The sequence below is a fragment of the Moschus berezovskii genome, chromosome 14 (genome assembly GCF_049115385.1).
Source record: "Moschus berezovskii isolate FMDL1 chromosome 14, NW_MosBer_1.0, whole genome shotgun sequence".
Lineage (NCBI taxonomy): Eukaryota > Metazoa > Chordata > Mammalia > Artiodactyla > Moschidae > Moschus > Moschus berezovskii.
The window spans coordinates 44265935-44291892 of NC_142473.1; the positions used below are offsets into that span (position 1 = coordinate 44265935).

At 43.0% G+C, this 25958-nt stretch overlaps 1 protein-coding gene across 9 annotated transcripts in view; it reads right to left on the bottom strand.

Moving 5' to 3' along the window:
- TEAD1 (TEA domain transcription factor 1) overlaps positions 1-25958 on the bottom strand; it is a 271199-nt gene that overhangs the window by 69229 nt on the left and 176012 nt on the right. For 7 of the 9 annotated variants that reach the window (XM_055423348.2, XM_055423353.2, XM_055423349.2 and 4 more), the window contains 3 exons: positions 5861-5925; positions 3442-3504; positions 3290-3352 (listed from right to left, as the gene is read on the bottom strand). In XM_055423348.2, coding sequence (XP_055279323.1) covers positions 3290-3352; positions 3442-3504; positions 5861-5925 — 191 coding nt within the window. The remainder of the gene's footprint in view (positions 1-3289; positions 3353-3441; positions 3505-5860; positions 5926-25958) is intronic. The other 2 variants (XM_055423352.2, XM_055423347.2) reach the window with 1 other exon arrangement.

Genomic DNA, 25958 nt, shown 5'->3' on the forward strand with positions numbered 1-25958 from the left:
GAATTCTCCCGCACCCTTCTGAGGAAAGTCAAGACAGGCTCACAGGCAGGAGGGCACCCTGGAAGCCATACCCGGCTCTGGCCCTGGCTATGAGTAAACTGCTTTTTCAAACTCCGAGGGAGAACAGAAATGAAACTCAACTCCAGTCTTCATAGGAGGGCCACAGGCCTGTCCACCCCAGAGAACAGAAATCCTCTGACTGCTGAGCATATGGAGAAATGGGGAGGGGCCTGGCTGGGCAGGCGCAGCAAGGACAGGTCCTGAGATGGTTAGTCAACAGCCACCTCCTCCAGGAAGCCTGGTCACACCACCTCAGACATAGCAAGGCCCCTCTTGTGGGTCTGACATTTCCTGCCATCCCCACCCCTGCTCAGAAGCTCTCTTTTTAGTCTATTGGGATGACTTCAGCTTTCAGCAGTGAGTTTATTTGGGAGGCCAAGAAGACAGAGGCTAACAGTCTGACTGCACCAGGAGGTTGGTGAGGATGCTCATCCCTGCCTCGCGTGGCTATTAGACTCCAGAGCTGAACAAGGAAGTGCAGATCTAGTGGGGAGATGTACCTCTCCTACCAGGCTCATGGGGCTCAGCCCGCTTCCCGGGAAGGGTTGGTTAGGAAGATGAAGGAGAGCATTTTTAGCATAAAATGCCCATGGGAGATGAAGGCAGCAACAATAAGGCAGGCAGATGACAGGCGGCCTTATTCTCCTTGGCCCTCCTGACTCCCTCCAAGTGGGGACGCAGTGGCTCTGCAGCTAGGAACGCATCTCACCCCTGTCTTACTGATTATCAGCACAGCATCAATCCCAAATTAAGCCCACACTGTTTTCACCAAAGGCTAAAAGTTTAAAAATCATCTGTCTAAAATGTGGAGGCTGAGGGATTATGGGAATCAGGGGCTGTCTGCCCAGCTCCAAGGGGCATGAAGCGTGGTGATAGGTTGTCTACCCCATACAATGACATGAAGCCTGTTGCTTAAAAATCACTTCAGCCTCTGCTGGATGAAACCCCGTCTGAAAGAACAGTGGCACAGAATTCAGAAAGATCTGAGTTCAAATCGTGACTTGGCCTATTCCTACATTGGGTGGCTTTTGGTGAGTTAACTGAACCTTTGGAGACCTGGTTTCCTCAAAAGTATTGCTCAAAATCTGAAGATTGGAACTCACTTTGTAGTGAGCTAATGCGGGAGAACACATGAGGCTTTGCACTGCTTCTTTCATCCCCAGACTCAGCAGACATGGTCCATGCAACTCGTCCCTGGGATTCCCTGCACGTTTCCCTTTGGCTCTCTCTGCTAACACTTACCCTACGGTGCCCTGTATTTCACATTCCCATTTCCCCAGCCAGCTCTATGAATAGAGGATTGGTTGTTAGCTGCCCACCATGATGAGCGCCATGCCTGGAACACTCAACTAGTATTAGCTGATGGGAAGAACAAAGGCCTCCATTTTTCCCAGAATAATGAGGTAGGCAGGAAGGAGAGGAACTGTAGGAAGATGGAGGTGGTTCTTGGGGCTGAAATGCCGAGCGCCTTGTTACCCAGCTGCCTCTGTTTCTGCCTCCCCCTTGTGCCCACTCCAGAGGAAATGGTCCGGCACTGGCCAAAAGTGGGGAGAGGTCTTTTTTTTTTTTTTTTTTTAAGAACAAACACAAATACAACTGTGTGTTGGTATGTACTTATACACATAAGGTAACAGCAAAACTGTTTCCACTGAGGAAGATTTGTAAAGTCCCCAAGAGAGAAAAAGAGAGCTTGTGGAATCCCATAGGGATCCCCTCTGACCGGGAGAGCTTTATCCACCATTTACAGGGCTTTCGGTCTAGGGCTGTGTGCCCTGGTGAGCGTACAGGAACCACACAGTGCAGAAATAGAGTAATTTATAACATCGCAGATGGAAACACAAAGTTGATGTCTGTAAACTTCTTTTACATCATTAATCCGTTAGGGAAACTAGAAACAGAGTGAGAACTTGAGCAAACACTGGGGTAGTTACATCCACATAGAGAGGACTGCACCTTTGGTTAAAAAGCAGGAGCTACAAAGTTATTTTAGTCTTCCAACTGCTCAGCCAGTGCAGCTAAAAGCCAGCCACCATCAGCCACACGTGCGAGCGAGCCAGCATGCTGCCCACTGCAGAGGGCACACCAAATGCGCCTTCCTGGTCACTAGTCCTATTCCACAGCCAGCCTTGTTTGCATTTAAAAAGTTGGAGGACTCTGGAAAGAGTCCTGGTGTTCACCACTTAGGGTTGTGAAATTACACTGTGTTCTTTAGCTTAGAATAAACATACACATTTACTTAATACATGGGGAAAAAAATCAAAAGAGAACCAAGAACAGGCATGGCAGAAAGACAACAATATGGATTATGATTTCATTTTTTATTATAAAGCTCCTCCATGCAAACTATAATCCCTTTGCATTTCTAAAATAGGACATTAGGGGGGAAAAAAGAGTCATGTATACTTTACTGCAAACTTTGGAAAGGGGGAAAACAAGAGAACTTACATTTTAAAACTGTCCATGCCTCTGTTTTTGCCATGAAATATATTTTAAAAGACTAGGAAATGAGGCACATGTAGAAAAAAAAAAATTAAATTCAAGTATAAACAGAATTGCAAACATGGATTTGATCAAAAGCTTTCTCATCTCTATGATCCATCTTTTCTTAAAAAGGCCTCACCTCAAATTTCTATGTTAATTAACAAAACCACACACTTAAAAAACATTATTAAGAAATGTGGAAGAAATCTGGCAGAAAATATTCTCCATTGGAAGAACACATAAAAAATTTCATGAAGATGTATTTTTCGTAAGTATTGAAAATACATCAAAAACACAAATTTAAAATAATTTCTAAATATTTCAAAAAGTAATTTCATGATGATCTCTTGGAAATGATTCATTTATAATTTCTACACCAACTTTGCATCTCTTGAACATTTTTTCCCTCTCTTAGCTCAGCGCTTCTTGGTAGGTATTTGAAGACTGAAAAAAAAAAAAATGTTTCTGTGCTGAAGTTATCAAGACTAGCTCTCTGCTGCATTTGCATTGTTATTAGGGGGACACACACACACACACACACGCACGCACACGCACACACCACACACTCTGAGCTTAATGTGAGGCTAGTACAGAAACAGAGAGATTAGACACAAAGAAATGTAAACAGCTCTCACATGCGAGGAAACTAGGTTACCAGAATCCCAGCACCAGGCATTCACCAGTCACCATGGAAAACAGGAAGTGAGATGCATAGCAACCACAAGCCAAAAAGCAGGAAAGCGCATACCTTTAGCTTGGAATGAAAATCACGAGATTTCCTTCTGGCAAGAACCTGAATGTGACTAGACACCTGCAGGGTAGGGGAAGGGAGGAAAACAAAGGAAAAGCCTGTAACCATGGAGATGAAAAGCCCCCTACAACTGGGCAAGCCAGACGTACCTTAATGGCGGCTTGAATTTCTCGAACTTTCTTTCTTGCTAAGACCTGTATATGACTAGACACCTACATTGTTCGGGTTTATGAGGGGAAACAAAACAAAACAAAACAAAACAAAAAAAGGAAATCAAATATAAAATCGCTACTCCTTGGGAGGGTTTCGGGGTGGGGGGGGTGGGGGGAGGTTATTTGCATTTCAACAAAGCTCTGCAGTTAGGAATACACAGTCCCAGCCAGACACCAAGCCCCCAGCGCTGCTCTAAGCTTTTCAGACTGGGTCATCTCTGCAGTGACTGGATTCAGGATGAAAGTTGAAGCTAATATTAGTTTTCTCACCCAGGAGAAATCGCGGGCCACGGGATGAGAGGGGGAGAGTGGGGTTGTTTTCTTTATAAAATTTAAAAGGTGGGGGTAGAGGTAAATGAAAATATTTATAGCTTCTCAGTGTCAGGAGGGAAAATCCCTTTTTCTCAATTTAGAAGAGACTATCCATAAATTAGCACATTCTGCAGAATCAAAAAGCTGAAGCTGTCGGTTGTATTCTGATCTCATTAAGAGCTCTGGATTCTGTAGCAAATGTTAAAATAATACTGACATGTAAATTAGATCTCAAAGAGAAATGGAAAGACCCAGTTAGCAGAGCTTTTTTTTTTTTTTCCCTTATAAATATCTTTAATCCTTCCACTCTTTTGGGTATTGACTGGGCGCCAAGTGGATTTGCATATTATTACAAAGCGAAAAGTGTGAATACAGCCAGCCAGCCATCCTGTTAAAAATCTGGGTTGAAAAACCACACGGATTTGCTGAACAACAAATTCACATTGGAGAGGTATCACCAACTGCTGCCTAAAAACATCCCCAGGATGCCGGGGTGTGGAAACTGAGCCAAGCCGGGCTTCTGAAACACAATGATTCCACTGGGTAAACAAATTTGCATCTCTTTCAGCAGGACTTGGTTAAATTTAGAAGCCTCCCCTCACTGAAGGGGTTGGGCACATGACCAGAGCTCACAGATCAGCAGACAGCCCAGGTCCAGGACTTTCAGTATGTTGGGAATTAGATTTGTCTGTTTCAGAAATTTAGAAGCTTCCATTTAGAAGTTCAGTGACTCGGACTGTGAGGCCATTACTTGATTTCCAACACTCTAGTGACCTTAAAAACAGGCTTTTTAATAACTGATCCGCTTATCTCTAACTTTGTTTTCCAGTAAAAATTATCAATTTTTTCTATTTGCTTTTGCATTTTTTTTTAAAGTACGGAGAAGCAGGAACTCCCCCATCCTCTTCACCTCTCCACCCGGCTCCTGCTTTCACCCGAATTTTGTTTTGATGTGACCCACTGGCTTGCTGTGGGCCACAGAGGGGGAGACAGCCACTGAACAGACAATGCCCTGCCTCAGAGCACTGGCGGGAGGCCACCTGCCTCTGTGCTGACTCAGCAGTGGGCTCCCAGCGGGGGCACCGGGGCATTCCTGGGGAAAGCTCCCCCGTCATAAACACACAGAAAAACAACTCATCACCCAAGCAGAGGACTGGAATCTGCTGCTCAGGGTTTCACAACTGAGCTCGCCTTCTGGTTTGATTATAAGTTTTTAAAATTCATGCCGAATCAGGCAGCATAGTCAACACTGAAACACATATTATAAATATTTTTTTTTCCTTGTTAAGAACTCACCCATGAGGTTGGTTTTATTTCCCTCCCCCTTTTCCATGTCTTCTTTTTCCTGCTTTTCATTAAACGTTAATTTCTCATCCATTCCAGTTCTGAACTGGGTCAGAGGTTTGGGCTGCTTTATTTACATCACAAGGAGTGAAGAGCGCCACAGCCCTGATGGGAGGGCAGAGGAAAATTCCTGACCCAGCGCTGCACAAAGGTATTTAAGTTGTAACTTCATTTCAGTCACAGCAGCTACTGACAAAAAGCCATAGCTTAAGGAGCAACAGTTCCCTGGACGCACATCATTCAGCCTCGTGTTCTGGCCAATGCTCACGGCTGCTAGTGTTACTTTTGCAGTGAAATGATGACTAATATGTAATTGTTCCAGGATTTTACAATGAGCAAAATCTCAAAATTTCATGACTTGCAAAGTGTATCTGCACCTGCAGCTTTCACAATGTTTGCAGATGCACAGTTTGGGAAAGAAAATTGAAGATTTAGAGTACAGGAGCAGTTCATACACTGTCCTTAGCAGTGAAACTTTTCCATATGTGTATAGAAGGAACTCCAGAGACCATGGAATAAAAGGTCACTGAAATGAGGAACAGTAAAAACGAAGCCAATTTCAAACACCTACAACACTGACGTCCTTACAGGGAACTCCGGTTGGGGGCTCCTAGGAGCCAAAGCACAGACAGCCACTGCAGCCAAAATGCCTCCGTGGGCCATTCGCTGACATGCACAATTTTCAGGTCGGTTATTTTACCTGTTTTCTGGTCCTCGTCTTCCCTGTCCTGAGTTTGATGTATCTGGCTATCAATTCATTCCTACCTGAAAGAAAAGAATTTACAATAAAGTAGGTTACTTTGGCGTGTAGTGGGGCAGGGGTGAGGTGTGAAAAGCCTCTGAATGCTAAGACTAGAATTCAGATTCAAGAACTTTTAAGTTGTATCTGTAAGTTTATTAATGTTAGAAAAATTAAAAGTATAATTTTTGCAGAAAATATTTACTAAGGGAAATTAGGAAGAAGGGAATTTAATCATGAACTGCAATCAGCAATTAAAACGTGCCTTTTGTGTGTTTGCCTGCTTGTCCCTAAACGGATGGTCACTTGTATAAACAAATACAAGGATTAGTGTGGAAGCACTCTGACCAGCTTCCGTTCTGGTTTTATTTTTCATATCCATTCCTTCTCATTCTTTCTACTCATAGTTAACTCTAGTTAGTGTCATTATAGCCATGAGAGGATGAATTGCTGTGACCACAGAAACACAAGGAAAAGAAGTTACAGTATGAAGGCAGATAGCCCCCAAAGGTAGTCAATGAATCAGTAATAAACTATACACAAAACTGTCAGTGGGGAGGAAAAAAATGACTCAATCTTTTCCATCCTTCATAACTTTCGGGGGAAAGTGCCTTAAAGTATAAACAAATGCCTCCTGTCCCTACTGCATCAAGACACTGAGAAATCTCAACCAGATGACCCGAACTACAATATAAATGGGAACATAAATCCCCAAAGCCAAGTGGGAAAATGCATTACTAATACTACATGAAATAAAAATGCACTCATTCAGGACACGTGGGTCCGAGCTGTCACTTTAAGCCCCACAGTATAGGCAGTGGTCTAATCTGTGTGTACCGTCTCTCTCCACATCCTGCATAGCTGAAGACAGCAAGAGTTTCTGTCTTGCTCCCAAGGTCTCCCCAGCACATGGCACACTGCTGGGCGCACAGAAAGAAAAAATGAGACACTAACAGCCTCTGGTGAAAGGGAAGAACTGCATGCCTCAGACCTCCCCAGCAGAGAGAAGAACTGAATGCTCTGGTGAGAGTGTTTTGATGAGAATCTTGCCTAATAATTCAAAAAACCTCTCCCATTGCTGCCCAGAACATTCCTGTAATTATGGCTCTGTTCTCCACCTGCCTGTGTTAGGAGGGTGCAGAACACAGTCACTGCTGGCAGGCAAAGGAATTGTGGAATCTTGGGGCTGCAAAGTACTTCTGAGCCACTCTTTCCCACCCCTAAAAGTCTGAGTCCTTACAGAAGCCAGCACTTCTAGAATGAAGGAGAAAGCCCATTCTACCTTAAAACATATTGCAAGATAAAAAGACCCTCCTTATTTGAAGTTTCCTATAACTTTCACCCCCCCAAGTTCTTTTGTTTCTCTTAACAAGAAGAAGGTTAGTTCCTAATGCACAGAAATTTCTGACAGCTTTAAGGTTCTCCAGCAGCGCTTTATCCAAGCTAAAGCTTTCCTGTTCTTTTGTTATATGTGGCACACTTTGGAACACTCCCACCTCCATCCTGTGACCATCCTTTGCCATTTCCTTTCACAGCCTGGAGCCCAGAACTACAGTCACCTGCCTGGTCCTAAATACTCCATCTTTGCTGATACAGCCCAGCACCGCACTAGATTTGGGGGGATTACAATAAACTGTCAACTGAAGTCAATTAATTCCAAGGTCTTTTTCATATGAGCTACTTCTCAGATATATCCCTAGCCCTGTTCCTCGTCTTTTATAGTTGGGATTTTCAGATCCAAATACAAAGCGTTACATTTATTTCTACTGCAGTTCATTTTGTTAGATGAAGCCTATCATTTCCACCTTTGAGTTGTCGATCCTGATTCTGTGACTGACTGAACTTACTCTTTAACCACAGGAAAAGGACCTCTAAATTCAGTTCTGAGGACTGCTTCTCAAAGCATTCTCTTTCAACTTTTGAGAACTACCAATATCCCCTGTAGTGTCATTGGGTCTACTTCTCCATCTCTCAGATGGTTGTACAGATTTTGCAATTTGTCTCAAAGGCCGGCTGACAGCAGAGCCCAGCTAGGAGTGCCTAATTACCAGAAGTCAGACCTAAATGACAATGTCTGCAGAGGGGCCAAGCATCCTCCAGCTCGGGGCCTCACTGCACACCCTGTTCAGGGCTGAGTGGCTGGGATGAAATAAATCTAGGGCTCTGAATTACATGCAATTTCATCTGAACCTTGTCCAGATGGCAAAAACGCCTCCTGGCCCCAGACTTGCTTATTTTCTCTGAAAGCAGACAGAATAGCTTGATCCAAGTGCCCTATAACTTATATCTCCAGTTTTTAATTTCTTATGGCATTTAGTTGAATGGATGAGATCAGTACCCAGGACAGCCACATTTGACTGTACACCCTGTGGTTTACGCAGTGGCATAAACAATGTCATACTTTGATTAAAGTGCTTCTAAAAATCACTACTCCTAAAAGAGGCCCTCACTGAGCATCTAGCATGTGCTGAGCATGATGCTACGTTGTATCATGGAAAGTCTGTCATGACTCTCATGTCCCCATTCCTTACATGAGCAAGATCCCCTTTCAAAATTCTATGTTCTTTCAAACCATGTTTCAAGCCAAGAAGAGTAATTAACTTGAGGTTGCTATGTGTTTCTTCTTGCCTCACCAAAAGGAATATTGCTGACTCAAATTATAAATTCAAATTCCACTAATACCAAGCATCTACCATGAACTCAAAGCACAATGTTAGTCACTTTATGTGTTTTTTTTTTAAATGATGGTAAGGGTGGTTTTGTGCAGAGAAACATTAGTCAGGTTTACTTGGCTTTAAAATGTTTATTTCATCTATTTTTTTTTTAATGCCCTAGTTTTTCTTTATGTTTTCAATGCGACTTATATATCCTATAATTTTTATAACCACTTTCAGAGGGCCACTGGATTAATGTTTGGTCCATTTTACAAACCTAGTTAAACTCCTTCAAACATTTAAACTATGTACCTAATCTATAATTAATTTAATTTTTTTAATATTAGAACTGTTTGATTTAACTTACAAAACCTTCCCTTAAACAACTCTTAGAAACCTAATAAATTCTCTTGAGTGTGCCAACATTGCTTACAAATCTAGTTAAGACTTCAACCCTTCCCCAAATCAAGTCTAAGTCAATTACTTCATTGCACATTTTAATTTGGAAATACAGACTAACCTGTTATGTGAGCCAAATTATTTTAAATACGCATACTGAAGAACTCATATGCACAAATACTTAAAATAAAAATATAAACACTGGTAATGATTACATTAAAATTTTTATATTCTAAATCTTCCCAGAATTATAATATGCTTACTCTTTAAGGAAACAAGTATGTCATTCCAAATGATTTTGGAGTCTCTTTCCGGGTGCCTGGTTCTGAATGAATTTGTTAGCAACCTTCATAGGACATTCTGAGCCCTATTTATATTTCTAGAGCATGAACCTCCAAATGGTGTGGATCCATACAGTTCAAAGCAGTAGATTTGACTCATGGTATTAAGGTACAGAAGGGATTCCCAGGTGGTGCAGTGGGGGAAGATGTGCATGCAATTCAGGAGACCCAAGAGAAACAGGTTCGAACCCTCGATCTACCTCAGTCGGGAAGATGCCCAGGAGTAGGAAACTGCTACCTGCTCCAGTGTTCTTGCCTGGAAAATTCCATGGACTGTAGTCCACGATGGGGTCACAAACAGTGAGACGCTGAGCACACACACAGGACAGCAACAACTGAGGGACAGAATTCTCCAACCAAGGACAGGAAACTCAGAGACACAAAGCATCACTGATGTGACTGGCAGTGGGACTCTGGTCCACACAGCAGTCTTGTTTCACAGCCGGGAAGAATGCTGGATATCAGAAATGTTAACCCTCATTTTTTTCTCACTCCCAAAAACACACACACGTATACACACAACCATGGGGTAGGATGTGGCAACTCACTCCAGCATTCTTGCCTGGAAAATTCCACAGGAAGAAGAGCCTGGTGGGCTACAGTCCATGGGGTCACAAAGAGCCGGACACAACCAAACACAAGCACACGTATGCACACAGTGGTGTTTGATCCCATAAACCTTACATGACAAAACTGACTTTCAACAAAGTTAACTTTTATCATGATATTCCTAAACTCTTCCTCCAGTCATGTGGGAACCATCTCTTCTTTGTGCCTTACATGATGCCTGTCTGATGTATCCAATATTTAAAGACACCCTAGTCTGCTGTTCACAAGGAGTTCACTGTCCAAAACATAGGCTAAGATCAAGCAGATCAGCTCTACCAGTCAGCCAGCCATTGACAATGGCTCTAGCGACATATGTGGGTCATCAGTCATAAATAATTCCATCAATCTAGAAAGCCTTTCCCAATGTTCTGGAATAGAAGCTAGCTTTTAAAGACAGATTATACTTTCTCCAGCACCCCACTGACTGTATAACCCCCGGGTACCTCTGTCTATGGAATTATCCAGGCAAGAATACTGGACTGGGTAAGCCATTCCCTTCTCCAGGAGATCTTCCCGACCCAGGGATCAAACCCCGGTCTTCTGCATTATAGGCACATTCCTTACTGTCTGAGCCACCAGGGAAGCCCTTTCCTCCAACATTTTATTATGAAAAGTTTCCAACATACAGAAGTCTTCAACAGAGACAGTTTCACAGTGAACACTATATACACCCACGACTCCGACCCTACCATTCACTTTTTCTACATTTGCTTTATAACGTGTCACTCCACCTGTCCATTCCTCTATCCATCCATTGAGCCAACTTACTGTTTTCTGTTGTTGCTGTATTTCAAGATAAATGGCAGGTATGATAGCTTCCCTACATCCTTCAGTATGCATTATCACTAACTAGAGTGATAAGCGTGATTTTGACAGGCAGAATGGAGGGGGTAGGCCGAAGATCCTTTTAGACAGAGGAAGCAGCATTTAAAAAATATACAGAGGAAACTACAGCTTAAACCAGGCATGCTGATCCTCAAGCTCCCCCTGACCACTGCACAGTCTGTCTTTCTGAGCCCAGAAATCTCTAGATTCTACATTCACGGTATCCACGGCTCATTCCTTCATTCTTCTTGATGCCGTGGCTGCTTACTCGCTTCAGTCACGTCCAACCCTGTGCTACCCTATGGACAGCAGCCTACCAGGCTCCTCTGTCCACAGGATTCTCTAGGCAAGAGTACTAGAGTAGGTTGCCATGCCCTCCTTCAGGGGATCGTCCCAGCTCTCCTGCAAGCAGGCAGATTCGTTACTGGTGATCTGCCAGGGAAGCTCTTCTTTGTAAATACCTGTAATAGCTTATAGAGCTGAGTGGCAATGTCACACTTCACCACTAGGTGTCATTGTGCTACAGCTCCTCTGTAGCACACAGTGTCCTTTAGAAATGCCACTGTATCACAGCTTTAAATCCGAGATGCTGCAGCTGCAGTCGCCCTTGCTTTTCCCACAGGCAAGAGGCAGCAGCAAAAACAAATACAGCCTGACCTGTCGCTTTATACTGTGATACTCACCAGGTGCTGCAATCTAGTTTTTATTTCCTTTCTCCTAAATAATATAACACAGTTGAAAGTGAGGCGATCATTGGCTTCTCCAGCCTCCCAGATTGCCGTGAAATTTTCTGCTAAAGGGGCAATAGAGACAGCGATGCCAGCAGAAAGGCATGGAGTTTGTGCTGTGCTTGTCTTACCCAGAGAGAAAGCTGGTTAACGTTGTTGTGGGCTTGGGTGTAATGGGATGTGGCCTCAAGGTCATGTTTGAGGCACAGCAAATACAGGGTCTGTGGCTAGAAATTGTAGCCCAGAGACACTCAGCTTTAACAGTGTAAGAGCCACTTTGTAATTGAATGGAGTCAGGGAGCCACAAAGAAAGAAGCAATAAATGGAACCTCCTCTTTCCTGGCTGCGGCCCGTCTGAAGGCAAACAGATATCCTGGTCTGGGGAAGAGGCTTGCACTAGGGTACCATTTGGCCCACTCTTTGCTGGGAGGGCAAGGGAGGAAACCCCACACATTTTTCCCATGTTGAAAGAATGAGAATCAGAAAGAACACTCAAGCTTCTGATTGCTACACCAAAGCCGTTTCACACAGGCACTGGTGCTATGGTTGTAGCCATCACATCTTCCACACCCCCTCACAAACCCTAACTTGGCCCAAGGGCACTGTAAGATTGCTTCTTGTTAACACCTTGGGATGTCTGAGCTCTGTACCTGACTACACAATTGCTTTCACAGCCTGCATCTCCTTGTCCATTATGACACGTGGGGATTCTGCCTACATCTCAAATGCCTTGTCCTTCACCAGCCTCCCAACTGGAAGTAGCTGCCCCTCTCCCTAAATATCCGCTGCCTTTGACGCTGGCCTCTTCGCTGCTGGTTCATTTTTCTTTTTCCCTGCCCTCTATTTGATCATTTTGGCACATGCCATGGCTCCAACCAGATCATAAAGTCACTGAGAACAAGAACCAATGAGGGAATCCCCCAGTGGCACAGTGGTTAGGACTCCCACCCTCATGGCCAAAGGCCCAGGTTTGATACCTGCTCAGGGAACTAAGATCCCATAAGCCGAAAGCACCAAAAACAAACAAACAAGCCCAATGGCATTCATCTTTTCTTCTGCCTCCCTATCCCAGGCAGTTCAATATTTATGGAATAAATTGTCATTAGGAGCATAAAAGGCTTCTATGTCCCCATAATTCAGTTTGACATTGAATCATCAGCAGAAAGTAGAAAAAGACGACCTAGTGGGAAGAAGCAAAGAAAGATGCCTTCTACAAAGTGATGACACCACAAGGCAGCAATGCCCAATGAGGCAGCGATTTGAGAGATAACAAAGCCTTCCTAACTGAAAAATGCAAAGAAACAGAGGAAAACAATTGAATGGGAAAGACTAGAGATCTCGTCAAGAAAATTGGAGATACCAAGGGACCATTTCATGCAAAGATGGGCACAATAAAGGACAGAAGCAGTATGGACCTAACAGAAGCAAAATATATTGAGAAGAGGTGGCAAGAATACACAGAAGAACTAACTATACAAAAAAGATCTTAATGACCCAGATAACCATGATGGTGTGATCACTCAACTAGAGCCAGATATCTTGGAGTGCGAAGTCAAGTGGGCCTTAGGAAGCATCACTGAAAACAAAATTAGTGGAGGTGATGAAAATCCAGTTAAGCTATTTCAAATACTAAAAGATGATGCTGTGAAAGTGCTGCACCCAATATGCCAGCAAATACGGAAAATTCAGCAATGGCCACAGGACTGGAAAACATCAGTTTTCATTCTAGCCCCAAACAAGGACAATTCCAAAGAATGTTCAAAATACAGCACAATTGCACTCATTTCACATGGCAGCAAAATAATGCTCAAAATTCTCCAAACCAGGCTTCAATAGTATGTGAACTGAGAAATTCCAGATGTTCAAGCTGGATTTAGAAAGGCAGAGGAACCAGAGATCAAACTGACAACATCCACTGGATCACAGAAAAAGCCAGAGAATTCCAGAAAAACATCTACTTCTGCTTCATTGACTACGCTAAAGCCTTTGATTGTGTGGATCACAACAAACTGTGGAAAATTCTTAAAGAGATGGGAACACCAGACCACCTGACCAGCCTCATGAGAAACCTGTATGCAGGTCAGGAAGCAACAGTTAGAACTAGACATGAAACAATGGACTGGTTCCAAATTAAGAAAGGAGTACATCAAGGCTATATTTTGTCACTCTGCTTATTTAACTTATATGCAGAGTACATCATGAAAAATGCCAGACTACATGGCCTGGAGAATTCCATGGACTGTACAGTCCATGGGGTCGCAAACAGTTGGACAAGAATGAGCAACTTTCATCTTCACAAAGCACAAGCTGGAATCAAGATTGCTGGGAGAAATAGTAATGTCTAGCAATATTGTTACCCACTCCAGTGGTCTTGCCTGGAGAATCCCAGGGACGGGGCAGCCTGGTGGTCTGCCATCTATGGGGTCAGAGAGTCTGACATGACTGAAGAGACTTAGCAGTAGCAGCAATATTGTTAGCAATATCTAACAACCTCAGATATGCAGAGAACACCACCCTTATGGCTGAAAGCGAGGAGGAACTAAAGAGCCTCTTGATGAAAGTGAAAGAGGAGAGTGAAAAAGTTGGCTTAAAGCTCAACATTCAGAAAACTAAGATCATGGCATTTGGTCCCATCACTTCATGGCAAATAAATGGGGAAATAGTGGAACAGTGTCAGACTTTATTTTGGGGGGCCCCAAAATCACTGCAGATCATGTTTGGAGCCATGAAATTAAAAGACGCTTACTCCTTGGAAGGAAAGTTATGACCAACCTAGACAGTATATTAAAAAGCAGAGACATTACTTTGCCAACCAAGGTCCGTCTAGTCAAGGCTATGGTTTTTACAGTGGTCATGTATGGATGTGAGAGTTGGACTGTGAAGAAAGCTGAGCGCCAAAGAACTGATGCTTTTGAACTGTGGTGTTGGAGAAGACTCTTGAGAATCCCTTGGACTGCAAGGAGATCCAACCAGTCCATCCTAAAGGAGATCAGTCCTGAATATTCATTGGAAGGATTGATGTTAAAGCTGAAACTCCAATATTTTGGCCACCTCATGCGAAGAGTTGACTCATTGGAAAAGACTCTGATGCTGGGAGGGATTGAGGGCAGGAGGAGAAGGGGATGACAGAATGAGATGGCTGGACGGCATCACCAACTCGATGGACATGAGTTTGGGTGAACTCCGGGAGTTGGTGATGGACAGAGAGGCCTGGCGCGCTGTGATTCATGGGGTCACAAAGAGTTGGACACGACTGAGTGACTGAACTGAACTGCACTGATTCTGCTAACAACCCAGTATCTATGGATATTGCCAGAGGAGGCAGTAGACTGTATTTATTCACTAACCTGTGAAGAGTTAATAATTAACATTTCCTCCACGCTGCTGCATCGTCCCAGCAACACTGGGAAAGAAAGGAGGTCTACCAAAGTTGGCCAGTCACCTACTAGTCAGACACCCACTGCACCTCCAGGGTACAGGCAACATACTAGGGTTCTGGGTGTGAAGAGACATCGTCTCTCTTGAGGGAGCTTACATCTGTGAAGGACGCTCACCCATGAGAACAGTCACCTACCCTTCTCCATGCCTCTCACTCATGGCATGTTCCATTTATCTGAAAGACTGTATGATGAACACCTGTCTCCCCCATTGAAGACACGAATCTCCAGAGAAGCACAGACCCTGTGTTTTCACTCAGTACTGTACCCCTAGTGCCAAAAATCAGTGGGTCCTCAGAAAGCACATAGTGATGGAACGAATAAGTGAATAAGAGCGACCGAGAACCAGAGTGGGAGAGGGGCACGAGGCTGAGACGGGGGCGAAGGAAGGCTCACGAAAAAGGGCGTTTAAAGCTGTCCCAGAGACACCGGTGTCTCAGTTAATCCCTAGTATAAACCACTGACCAAAAATCAGCACCAACCAACACGGAAAATCACCAGAATGAGTCAGGCACCCCGTTCTGGGTTGTTAGGGGCTGGTACTGCATGTTCCTGATCTAAAGGTTTACAAAATGAACTGATGGCCTTCAGGAGGCGAACACCGGCAAGCTCCTAAAATAAAATACCCCTTGTCTGCACTCACCCAGAGGCTTACAAGGGACAGCTTTAGAAGGAAGAAGACACAGACGAAGGTTGTGTTAACCCTGGTTGGTCAGAACTTAATCCCTGAATCCCTTCAAAACGTCTGTGAGTAACTCAGGTTCCATCTTCTCTGAGTTCCTATCAGTCAATGGCAGCTGATAATATTATCAAGTGATGGCCCCATAAAACACCGCACTCTGCTTCATCTGAGCAGGAGAGATAACAAAGCACACCTCTGCATTAGACAGCAAGGGTCAAAGAGAGATGAGCAAGTAAAACTGAAGATTCACAATCCCTAATGTAGGAGGGACATTCTTTTTGTTATACTTATTTCTAGAAGGAAAAAATACATAGATGAATACAGTTTTTCTAATGGCTCATTCTTTATGAAGCAAAAAAGAGATGCTATTCAATCACCTTTTTAATCCTCTAAGGAATACTTTACCTAGCCTTCACACTTTATGCCTCTGGTTGTTCTAACCGATCCTATACACGGCTACTTGAAACTCGGCTCTGGTTTAGCTCCTCTACTGCTTCAAGACTTCTGACTACAGTCTAAAGGTCAAACTATTCAATGTGGTCCCATCATCTGGCTCTAACTTTTTTTTCATGACACACGATCATCACCTTAATCCATTTTATCGTCATCAAAAAGGACACCTAGATTTCAGTTCCCTGAACCAACCTGCCGTTCTGAGGTTTCGCTCACAGATACAAGATACCTTAAGAACACCAATCAAAAGCCTTCCAGGTCCAGCTCAAAGAGTGTTTCCTCCACGGAAGTCCATGTAAGGCCTGAAATATGCACTATGCTTGGAGTGTGTGAAGAGGAGAGAGCCAGGGGGCCAGGCACCTAAAGCTCACCTCACAGACCAGTGGTTGTGAAAGACCACAATATTATAAAGCAAACTACAAACAAAGACTCTGTGAGTTAAAAACAAACTGTCCAATATATATGAGGAGGGTGATGGCTTGACTCTGACTGGGAAGTAGCAGATTCCCCACACTGCCCTGGGTCCAAAGTGCTTGACTTCTGCATGGGTCAAGGCACTGTCCATATCCTGGCTCTACTGAGAGTTTCGTGAGTAAAAGGTCATAAGCTCCTGAAAGGTACGTCCCTATCCGCTAAAAGAAAGTCACACACTCCTTAGCTTGTTACCTAAGGCTAACAGCCCATTCCTGTACTGTTATTGTAGCTTCACAGAGCACAGCCATCGCCATGCTTTTGTGCAAACATCTGTCTTGATATGTTCTTTTTCTTCTTCTTTGCCTGTACAACTCCTATTCATCCATGCAAACCGTAACTGAAGCACTTCCTCCTTGAAGTCTTCTGGGAGCTTTCCAAACTGAGTTAGTTGTTTCTCTTTTGTGTACTCATGCTCTGAGCACATAGCCCTGCTGCTACTGCTGCACTGCCCTTACTTACCTAAAGGATGATCCAGTCCCCTCTTAGGACAGTGACTGCTCCATGCACAGAACCCTTCTGGTTCTGACTCCAGATCTAACACCTATTAAGTACGTGATCAATAAATGTTTTCAGTTAAAAAAGAAAATGAATGGGCTTCCCAGGTGGTGCTAGTGGTAAAGAATCTGCCCATCAATGCAGGAGACGTAAGAGATGTGGGTTTGATCCCTGAGTTAGGAAGATCCCCTGGAGAAAGAAATGGCAACCCACCCCAGTATTCTTGCCTGGAGAAACCCCATGGACTGAGGAGCCTGGTGGGCTACCGTCTATAGGGTTGCAAAGAGTCAGACACGACTGAAGTGACTTAGCATGCACATAAGTAGGTGATCAATGAATGTGTTCAATTTAAAAAAAAAAAAAAGAATGAATGAGCTCTTCTCTTCCACATGAAGATAGCTGGGAAGAAAATGATCTAGAAAAAGGGTACCTAACTTCGATAGCAGCATTGCCAATATCAGCTGAAATTTGTAGGCCCTTTAACAGCTGTAACCTTTTTAGTGAGACACGGCACAACTCTCCAGAGTCTCACTGAGCTCTCTTGCCTTGGCACAAGTGTGACCAACACATGCTCTTTTCCTCCTTATCCTTCTCTTCCTTGATGACCTCCACAAGTCACAGTAATATAGATCTGGTCCAAAAATTTTTAAAAAGGTAATTTCAACATTAACCCAGGAGAGTCATGTTAATGAAAAATTTTGGTAAGAACACTCTGTTTATTTATTAATTATTTGGCCTCAGAGATGTGTGAAATCCACACATCTAAAGTGCTAAAAATTGTAGGTCTTTAATGGAGAATCTTTAATCGCAGCCATACTGTAGAATTTTTTTTTTTTCTTTTTTTCGACTCAGATGTATGATTGCCTAGATCTTTTCTGGGAAATTTGAACCTGTACTTACTAGCTGTGTGAACAAGGAAAACTTGCTTCACTTCTCTGGATCTCTTTTTCATTATTTGAACTGATATAGTTTCTGTCCAAGACACCTTACTACATGATGTCTAGTATAAACCTACAGTGTGTCTATTTTCAATGCTATTGAAATTAGCATCTTTTGTAAAGAACAGACTTTTGGACTATGCTAGAGAAGGCGGGATGATGTGAGAGAATAGCACTGAAACATGTATATTACCATATGCAAAATAGATGATCAGTGCAAATTTGCAGCAGTGCATTCAAAGTTGATGTTCTGGGACCACCCAGGGGATGGGGTGAGGAGGGAGATGAGAGGAGGGTTCAGGATGGGGGGACACATGTGCACCCATGCCTGATACATGTTGATGTATGGCAGAAACTACCACAATACCGTAATTACCCTCCAATTAAAATAAATTAATTTTTAAAAAAAGAAATTAACATCTTTTCCAAGCTACAGTGAAAATGTTCTCTAAATTTTTGCATTACCCTAAATTGTCCAATGATACGGCCATAAAACTTGTTTCCAAGTAAAAGTGTTAGTTGCTCAGTCGTGTCCGACTCTTTGCGACCCCATGGCCCACCAGGCTCCTCTGTTCATGGAATTCTCCAGGCAAGTAAAAAAAGCCCTTAATGGTGAAAGCTGAATATTAAGAGAACATCATGTAAACTATTACACTTAACTGCTGCAATGAACTTTTAATTTAGAATAGATTCTTCCATGAATAAAACAGTAGGAATTAGGTTCTCATGGAGGGCTAAATGAGAGAAAGGATAGGCTACTCACTCCAGGATTCTTGGGCTTCCCTTGTGGATCAGCTGGTAAAGAATCTGCCTGCAACATGGGAGATCTGGGTTCGATCCCTGGGTTGCAATGATCCCCTGAAGAAGAGAAAGGCTACCTACTCCAGTACTCTGGCCTGGAGAATCCCATGGACTGTATAGGGCATGGGGTCACAAAAAGTTGGACACGACTGAGTGGCTTTCACTTTCGCTTCAAGAGCTATATGTGGCCAAAATCCTTATAATTTATAGCAAACTGTAAAATTATCTCTATCAATCAGCTGCAGGAACTGCAATAACAAGCATGTCCCAACCATGCCATCTATGGTCATCATGCAGAAGTAATAAAGGCCTTGTCTCCATCTAGGTCAGTTTAGTTCTGTGTATTCTCATAGTGGTGGTGGTGGAGACTGTGGTGCAGGACCAGGAAGGGACTTTAGAGGAGGAGCTGATGGATATGAAAAGTGATCCTGGATTTATACAGGTCAGGAAGCAACAGTTAGAACTGGACATGGAACAACAGACTGGTTCCAAATAGGAAAAGGAGTACATCAAGGCTGTATATTGTCACCCTACTTATTTAACTTATATGCAGAGTACATCACGAGAAATGCTGGGCTGGAGGAAGCACAAGCTGGAATCAAGACTGCCGGGAGAAATATCAATGACCTCAGATATGAAGATGACACCACCCTGATGGCAGAAAGTGAAGAACTAAAGAGCCTCTTGATGAAAGTGAAAGAGGAGAGTGAAAAAGTTGCCTTAAAGCTCAACATTCAGAAAGCTAAGATCATGGCATCTGGTCCCATCACTTCATGGGAAATAGATGGGGAAACAGTGGAGACAATGGCTGACTTTATTTTTCTGGGCTCCAAAATCACTGTAGATGGTGACTACAGCCATGAAATTAAAAGATGCTTACTCCTTGGAAGGAAAGTTATGACCAACCTAGACAGCATATTAAGAAGCAGAGACATTACTTTGCCAACAAAGGTCTATCTAGTCAAGGCTATGGTTTTTCCAGTGGTCATGTATGGATGTGCGATTTGGACTATAAAGAAAGCTGAGCGCCAAAGAATTGATGCTTTTGAACTGTGGAGTTGGAGAAGACTCTTGAGAGTCCCTTGGACTGCAAGGAGATCCAACCAGTTCATTGGAAGGACTGATGTTGAAGCTGAAACTCCAATACTTTGGCCACCTGATGTGAAGAGTTGACTCAGTGGAAAAGACCCTGATGCTGGGAAAGATCGAGGGAGGGACAAGAAGGAGACGACAGAGGATGAGATGGTTGGATGGCATCACCGACTCAGTGGACAAGGGTTTGGGTGGACTCCGGGAGTTGGTGATGGATAGGGAGGCCTGGCGTGTTGCGATTCATGGGGTCGCAAAGAGTCGGACACGACTGAGCGACTGAACTGACTGAAATGACTGACCGTGGGTATGAAAGAGGATCTGGATGGGGCTATTTTCAAGGCAGCCCTAGTTATGGAGGCAATTAGCCAGAATATTGGTGGAACAGACATAATGTTATTCCTTTAAAATATTTTAGTAGGTATGCAGAGTTAGGAAGCTATTGTACATTTATAATTTAACAAAAATTATTTTAAAGGAAAAAATAACAATAAACAGCATATCCCCCACTGGATTTCCAGAATTTAGTTCTCAGTGTAAAAACACGAATATCACTAGAAAAATTAAGCATCAACTTCTAAAGTTATACAGCAGTAGCTATACAAAGTTAAGTTATGCAAGCATTAAATCAAAATGACACTCACATGGGATTACCTGCTGCTTAGGAAACATAAGAAAAAGAATTCTAAATGTCTAGGCATTTATTCGGAGAAGGCAATGGCAAGGCACTCCAGTACCCCTGCCTAGAAAATCCCATGGACGAAGGAGCCTGATAGGCTGCAGTCCATGGGGTCACTTTGTCAGACACGACTTAGCAACCTCACTTTCACTTTTCACTTTCACGCATTGGAGAAGGAAATGGCAACCCACTCCAGTGTTCTTGCCTGGAGAATCCCAGGGACGGGGGAGCCTGGTGGGCTGCCGTCTATGGGGTCGCACAGAGTCGGACACGACTGACGTGACTTAGCAGCAGCAGCAGGCATTTATTAATTCTTTACAAAAATAATATGGAAACCATAATTATATATGCATATATTTAACCTTCATTCCCACCTTATTAACACTTTATAAATGCTGAGGTGTTTTTTTTTTTTTAACCTGAGGTTTAAAGAAGTAACTCGCCCAAGTTCCCAAACTAGTTAAGTGGTAGACTTGAGATCTGAAGCCAGCTTTGTCTTCCAAGTTCATTATGCTTAACATCAGACCTACTGCTCTGAAAATAGCCTCTATAATAAGTTAAACTTCTCACAAGATTGTCACTAAGTGCTTAACGAAGACAAAATCATAGAAGGGGGACCAAGCCAACCATGAAGTGGACTAAACTGTATACATACCATTTTAAAAGTCCATTCAGCACCTACAATGCAAGATAAAAAGCACAGCACCTTCAAGGCCTTCATCATCTGGCCCCAGTGCAGTCCCCCTTCCCTGTTCAATAATATCTGTTAAACATTTTCTCTACAAAAGGCATTGCACTAGGTGCTGAAGGAGATACATGCTAGAACAATATATATTCTCTGCCCCCAAGGAATTTATATTTTAGAAGAATTTAGGCAAGAAGCCACACAACTGTAATAAAAGTTACAGAATATCTAGAAGGAGAGGAAACATACTGAAGAACAGTCTGAGAAAAGCTCAGATGCTTCCTCCAGTGGTTGCCACGCTCTGTCATTTACCCAGCGTTTGCCTGTTCTCAAAACCAGGAGTAGCCAAAGGCAACAATGCCATTACCGAGAAAGCAGTGGCCTATGAAGTGGGCTTTCATTTTACCGAACAGATTAGTTCTTTTGGTTGAGCTTTAGATTCAGGAGAATTAACCCATTTTTATTCCCTTTTCAAATTTCTAATTACTCAGGTAATATACAATATATTTTCCCTGTAAAGAAATTGCTACACGTACAAATCCACTTTTTGTCTTTTCCCCTGCCTCTCTCCACAGAGATGTCCTGTCCGTTTGGGGCTACTCCCTTTGTGTAGATAACCTGCCTTCGCCTCTCTGCCCTGCCCAAATCTGCTGAACACTTCTCGAAGTTGTCAAGACGTGGTTCCAAAGGCATTCCTCCAGCTCCCTGGCAGTTAGTTGGTTCTGCCTCTTCAGCAGCCTTCATGCAAACTCTAGCACAGCCCTTGTCATAGGCTCTTCCTGTGTGAGTTTTTGCTCCCCTTTCCTTTTTTTTTTGACAAATTAGGAGCTTCTTCAAAGCAAGGCCTACATCCTGCTCTGACAGTCTCCCTCGGCCTCTAACTCCTGGCATTGTCCTGAGAGCCTGCTACTGAATGATAGCACCGCTGCTGATTTCAGCCCCCTCTTGAAAGAAAAAAATATTTGAAGAGGTGACATCATGGTACACAGGAGGTGGTGACAATGTTTTCTTTGAAGAGGCAGGAAGAGAGGGAGGGAGAAGGAACAGGAAGGACAGAAAAAGCACTGTGCTGCGGGACTGGGACATAAAGGGACACAACCAGAGTTCGAGGAACTCACAGTCCAGCAGAAGACTCGGCTCATGGTACCCATGCACCTCTCCTCGCAAATTCCAAGAAATGTATGAGGCACCCACTATCATAACGAGGTTCGGGGGGCAATAAAGGACAGTGACAGGCTGCTTCACGCCCTAGTAGACAGAACCTGGAAAACTTAAAACCTTTCCCTCTTCAAAATTAGCTCAAACCACTCTGTTTTTAATTCTTGTGATCTTTGACAATTTCAGATTTAGCATCTGCCTCAATTCACCACTCTCACAGAGGACTCAGTATTTAACTCAGAAAAATAAATTTTCTAAGAAAACAGCTAGAATAAGAAGAATAAACTTGATAAAATGCAGACAAACCATCTCACTCAAGGCTGTATTCTAGGCAGCCAAAATATTTTTTAAAGGCAAGAATACACACAGTTAATTAGGCTTCATCTGTAAGTTCATTCACCACATACAAGTTTGATTTTTTTTTTTTTTTTAAAGAAAACACAGAGTCCAAACTACTTTTCATGACTCCAGTCCTGAAAGTTCCTTTGCAAAGATATCTCAGAGTGAAATTATCCAGCAAACCCTTGGTGGATAGAAGGTTCCACAAGTCAACAACCGCTTAAGCAGTTTAAACCAACAAGCAAGATGCCCTCTATTTAAATGCTATGAGCGAATCTATTTTAAGCCTTTAAAAATCCTTTGGGCAGGTGTTTAAGCTGTGTACAGACTGAGCCTAGGGAAGCTCTGGAGGTGGGGGAGGGCGGGCTCCACTCTCCATGCTGGCAACATTTTGTTCAGACAATCTTCCTGCAGCAGGTCATGTGACAAAGGCCAAATAAACAGCATCTGGGGATTTTCAATTACAGACCTTCGCCCAGCATGCCTGCACTGTAATCTCTACCAGATGAGGCTCAGGCCTCCCTATTTTCAATAATTCACACACTGTGTACACATAACATGACAATAAGGGCATTCATGGTGTGGCCTGATTCGCAGATCAAAGCTAGCAGAGGGCCAGCTGTAAGCACACTCGGCTGCTGGATGATTCGTGCTGCTTTTCACAGGCTTGGAAAGACGCTCTGGACAACCTGGCAAGTCGGACTCTTTCCTGTGCGGTACGCTGAGCAAACTCTGAGCATGAACCAAGCACAGCCTCCTAGGATGGCCAGAGAGGCGACCAAATCCATGTGTATCTGCAAATACGGGGCAACTTCAAACTCCAGCCCACTCAGCAAGCTGCCTCTCAGAAGAGGCTTGCCTTGAGCTGGTGCAAGGTACGTGCAAAACCTCGCCCACTCTCAGGAGCAGGTGGTTCTTGTAAATAAAGCTGTTCTAAAAAGATGTTCCCGTACTTAATAAAGCCTCAGCCAGGTGCTCGCGTTTACAAACCCCCCAGCTGTGGAGTTTTCACTTAGCCATCATGCACACAGGTGACTCAGACACAAACTACACGGAGGTATCTATTTAATGCATGTCACAGAGCTTTGAGTCCGGGAAATGAAAGAGGACACTCTGTTGTTATTGCTGAACCCCCCACATGTTAACTCAATTAACTCGTGTGTATAGATGAACGCGTTTAGGCACTGTGTGTGTTTGTGTGCACACATGCGCGCCTGAGCGTTTGACAAGCATTCAGAATTCTCAAGTCTACAACATTCCACACGCCTACTGCCCTGCAGGGAGAGTTGCAACTGGAGGAAATAAGGACACGGCTTCCTCGTATAAAGATTTCATACCCATCAATCAGGGTAGGAGCTCAGAGAAAGCTGTCATGGTGACTTCCTCAGCAGCAAACACATGCTGCTCGCCAGCTGTGAGCTGGGCGTCCTTACCCCTTTTTCCCTCTCATTCAGAATGGTTTCCTCTTAATCACAATAATCCCAAAAGTGCTAAAACATATCAATCGTTGGGTAAGCCCTGCCTACAAAGGGCCAGCCGGCTGGCTTTTATGGCCCTGTCCAACAGCAGCTGATACTTTATTCAGTGACAAATCCAATTTAGCAGTTACAAGAGGTTTAGCATCCCTGAAAAAATATTGGGGTTGATCCGGCTCTCTCAAGTCAGCAAATGTGCCACGGCCATATTGTTGCTGAGATTATTCTGCTGTCATATTTGGGTGTCTACAACCAACTGTCTCGCACCTTCTCCACCCTTGCCCCCCACGAGCAACAATTTAATCCCCAGATTTAAAATATATATATAACTATACTTGGAAACTGAATAAATTGTGATTTTCACCACAGCCTCCCTCCCCCCTCCAACCTCCACACACCAGAGTAACTAGCTCTCTTCTTCAAAAGGAGGATTCCTATAACACACTGAAGGAAAAGCTATGGGGTGAGAGTAATTTCACTCCAGCCGTTCAATTCTAGGTCAGCTTTGATGAGTAAAAGGAGACATATGACGCATGCAAAGATTTTATCCTTAGATTGAAATTCATGTTATTAAAAACTCTTGCATAAATAATGTGAAGACTTAAGAATTAAATTCTTTACATTCATTTTAAACAACAAAATGTTAAAACACAAGTGTTGAGCCATGGTGGAGGGAAGCAAATAAGTTGACAGAAAAATTAGCTTCTCAGTTTTTAATATACTCAAAAAATATATATTCTTAATAGATTATTATATAAATTCAAGTTAAAAGACTCTTGAAAGAAAATAACTTGGATAACTTACCTACAAAGGGGATACACAACCAACAATATGCCATTTTTAAGCACCAGCACAAGGTAATTTACAAAGTAGAATAAAGGGGAAATGATCTACTAGGAACACAGGTTGATTATTCCCTTAATATTAGACTTTGCAGTCAACAGTTGGTTATTTATCCCAGTTCCAGTTTTAATGATACCCAAAAAGTAACCACAGAGACATCTGGTTTTTAAAAAAAAATTTTTTAGTGCCATAAATGAGACATGCGCAATTGTGGCTGGCAAGATATCAACAATGGAATATTCCATACATAGAGTTTTTACTTCATGTGGTTTTAAAACTTTATTCTTTTCTCTGGATTTTTAAAAAGCATATACTGAAAATTAAAACAAAAAGCAAACATTCAAAGCTGGAAGACTAGAGAAGACATTTAGCTTCTGTGAATAACAATCCATTAGATTAATATTTTGTCAATGTCACTTATCACAACAAAAGCAATGGCATTTTATAATTTACCCTAAGACTGGTTTGATTAAAATTAAAAAAACCATGACAAAGCTATATTGAATTTCATTTGCCGCATCGTAATTACTTACTTTGTAGCTGACTATAAACAGTATTTTATTACATCCACAAAAACGCATTTAAAAACTAACAGTAATTCAGAGACACTAGAAGAACCTAGAGAACAAGTCCCATCACTTCTACTTTGAACACAGTGTTAGTTTCTTCGTTAATGTAACATCAGAAAACAAGGACCCAGGATCTTTCTCAATCCTAGGGGCCCTCTGGGGCCTTTCCTTAGAGCAGGTCTCGGACTCCCTGGGACCACAGCTCTGGCAGAGTCAGATCTATGTACCTCCCTCCTAAGATCAAGAAAGACTCTCACTTGGCTCCAACTCAACAATGAGACAATAGGGGCTGCCAGGCATGATGGATGACTTAAAGGCTTAAAACTACTATTTGCATCCTCCAAGATAAACAATTAGATGAAAAAAAATTTTTTTTTTCTGAAGGC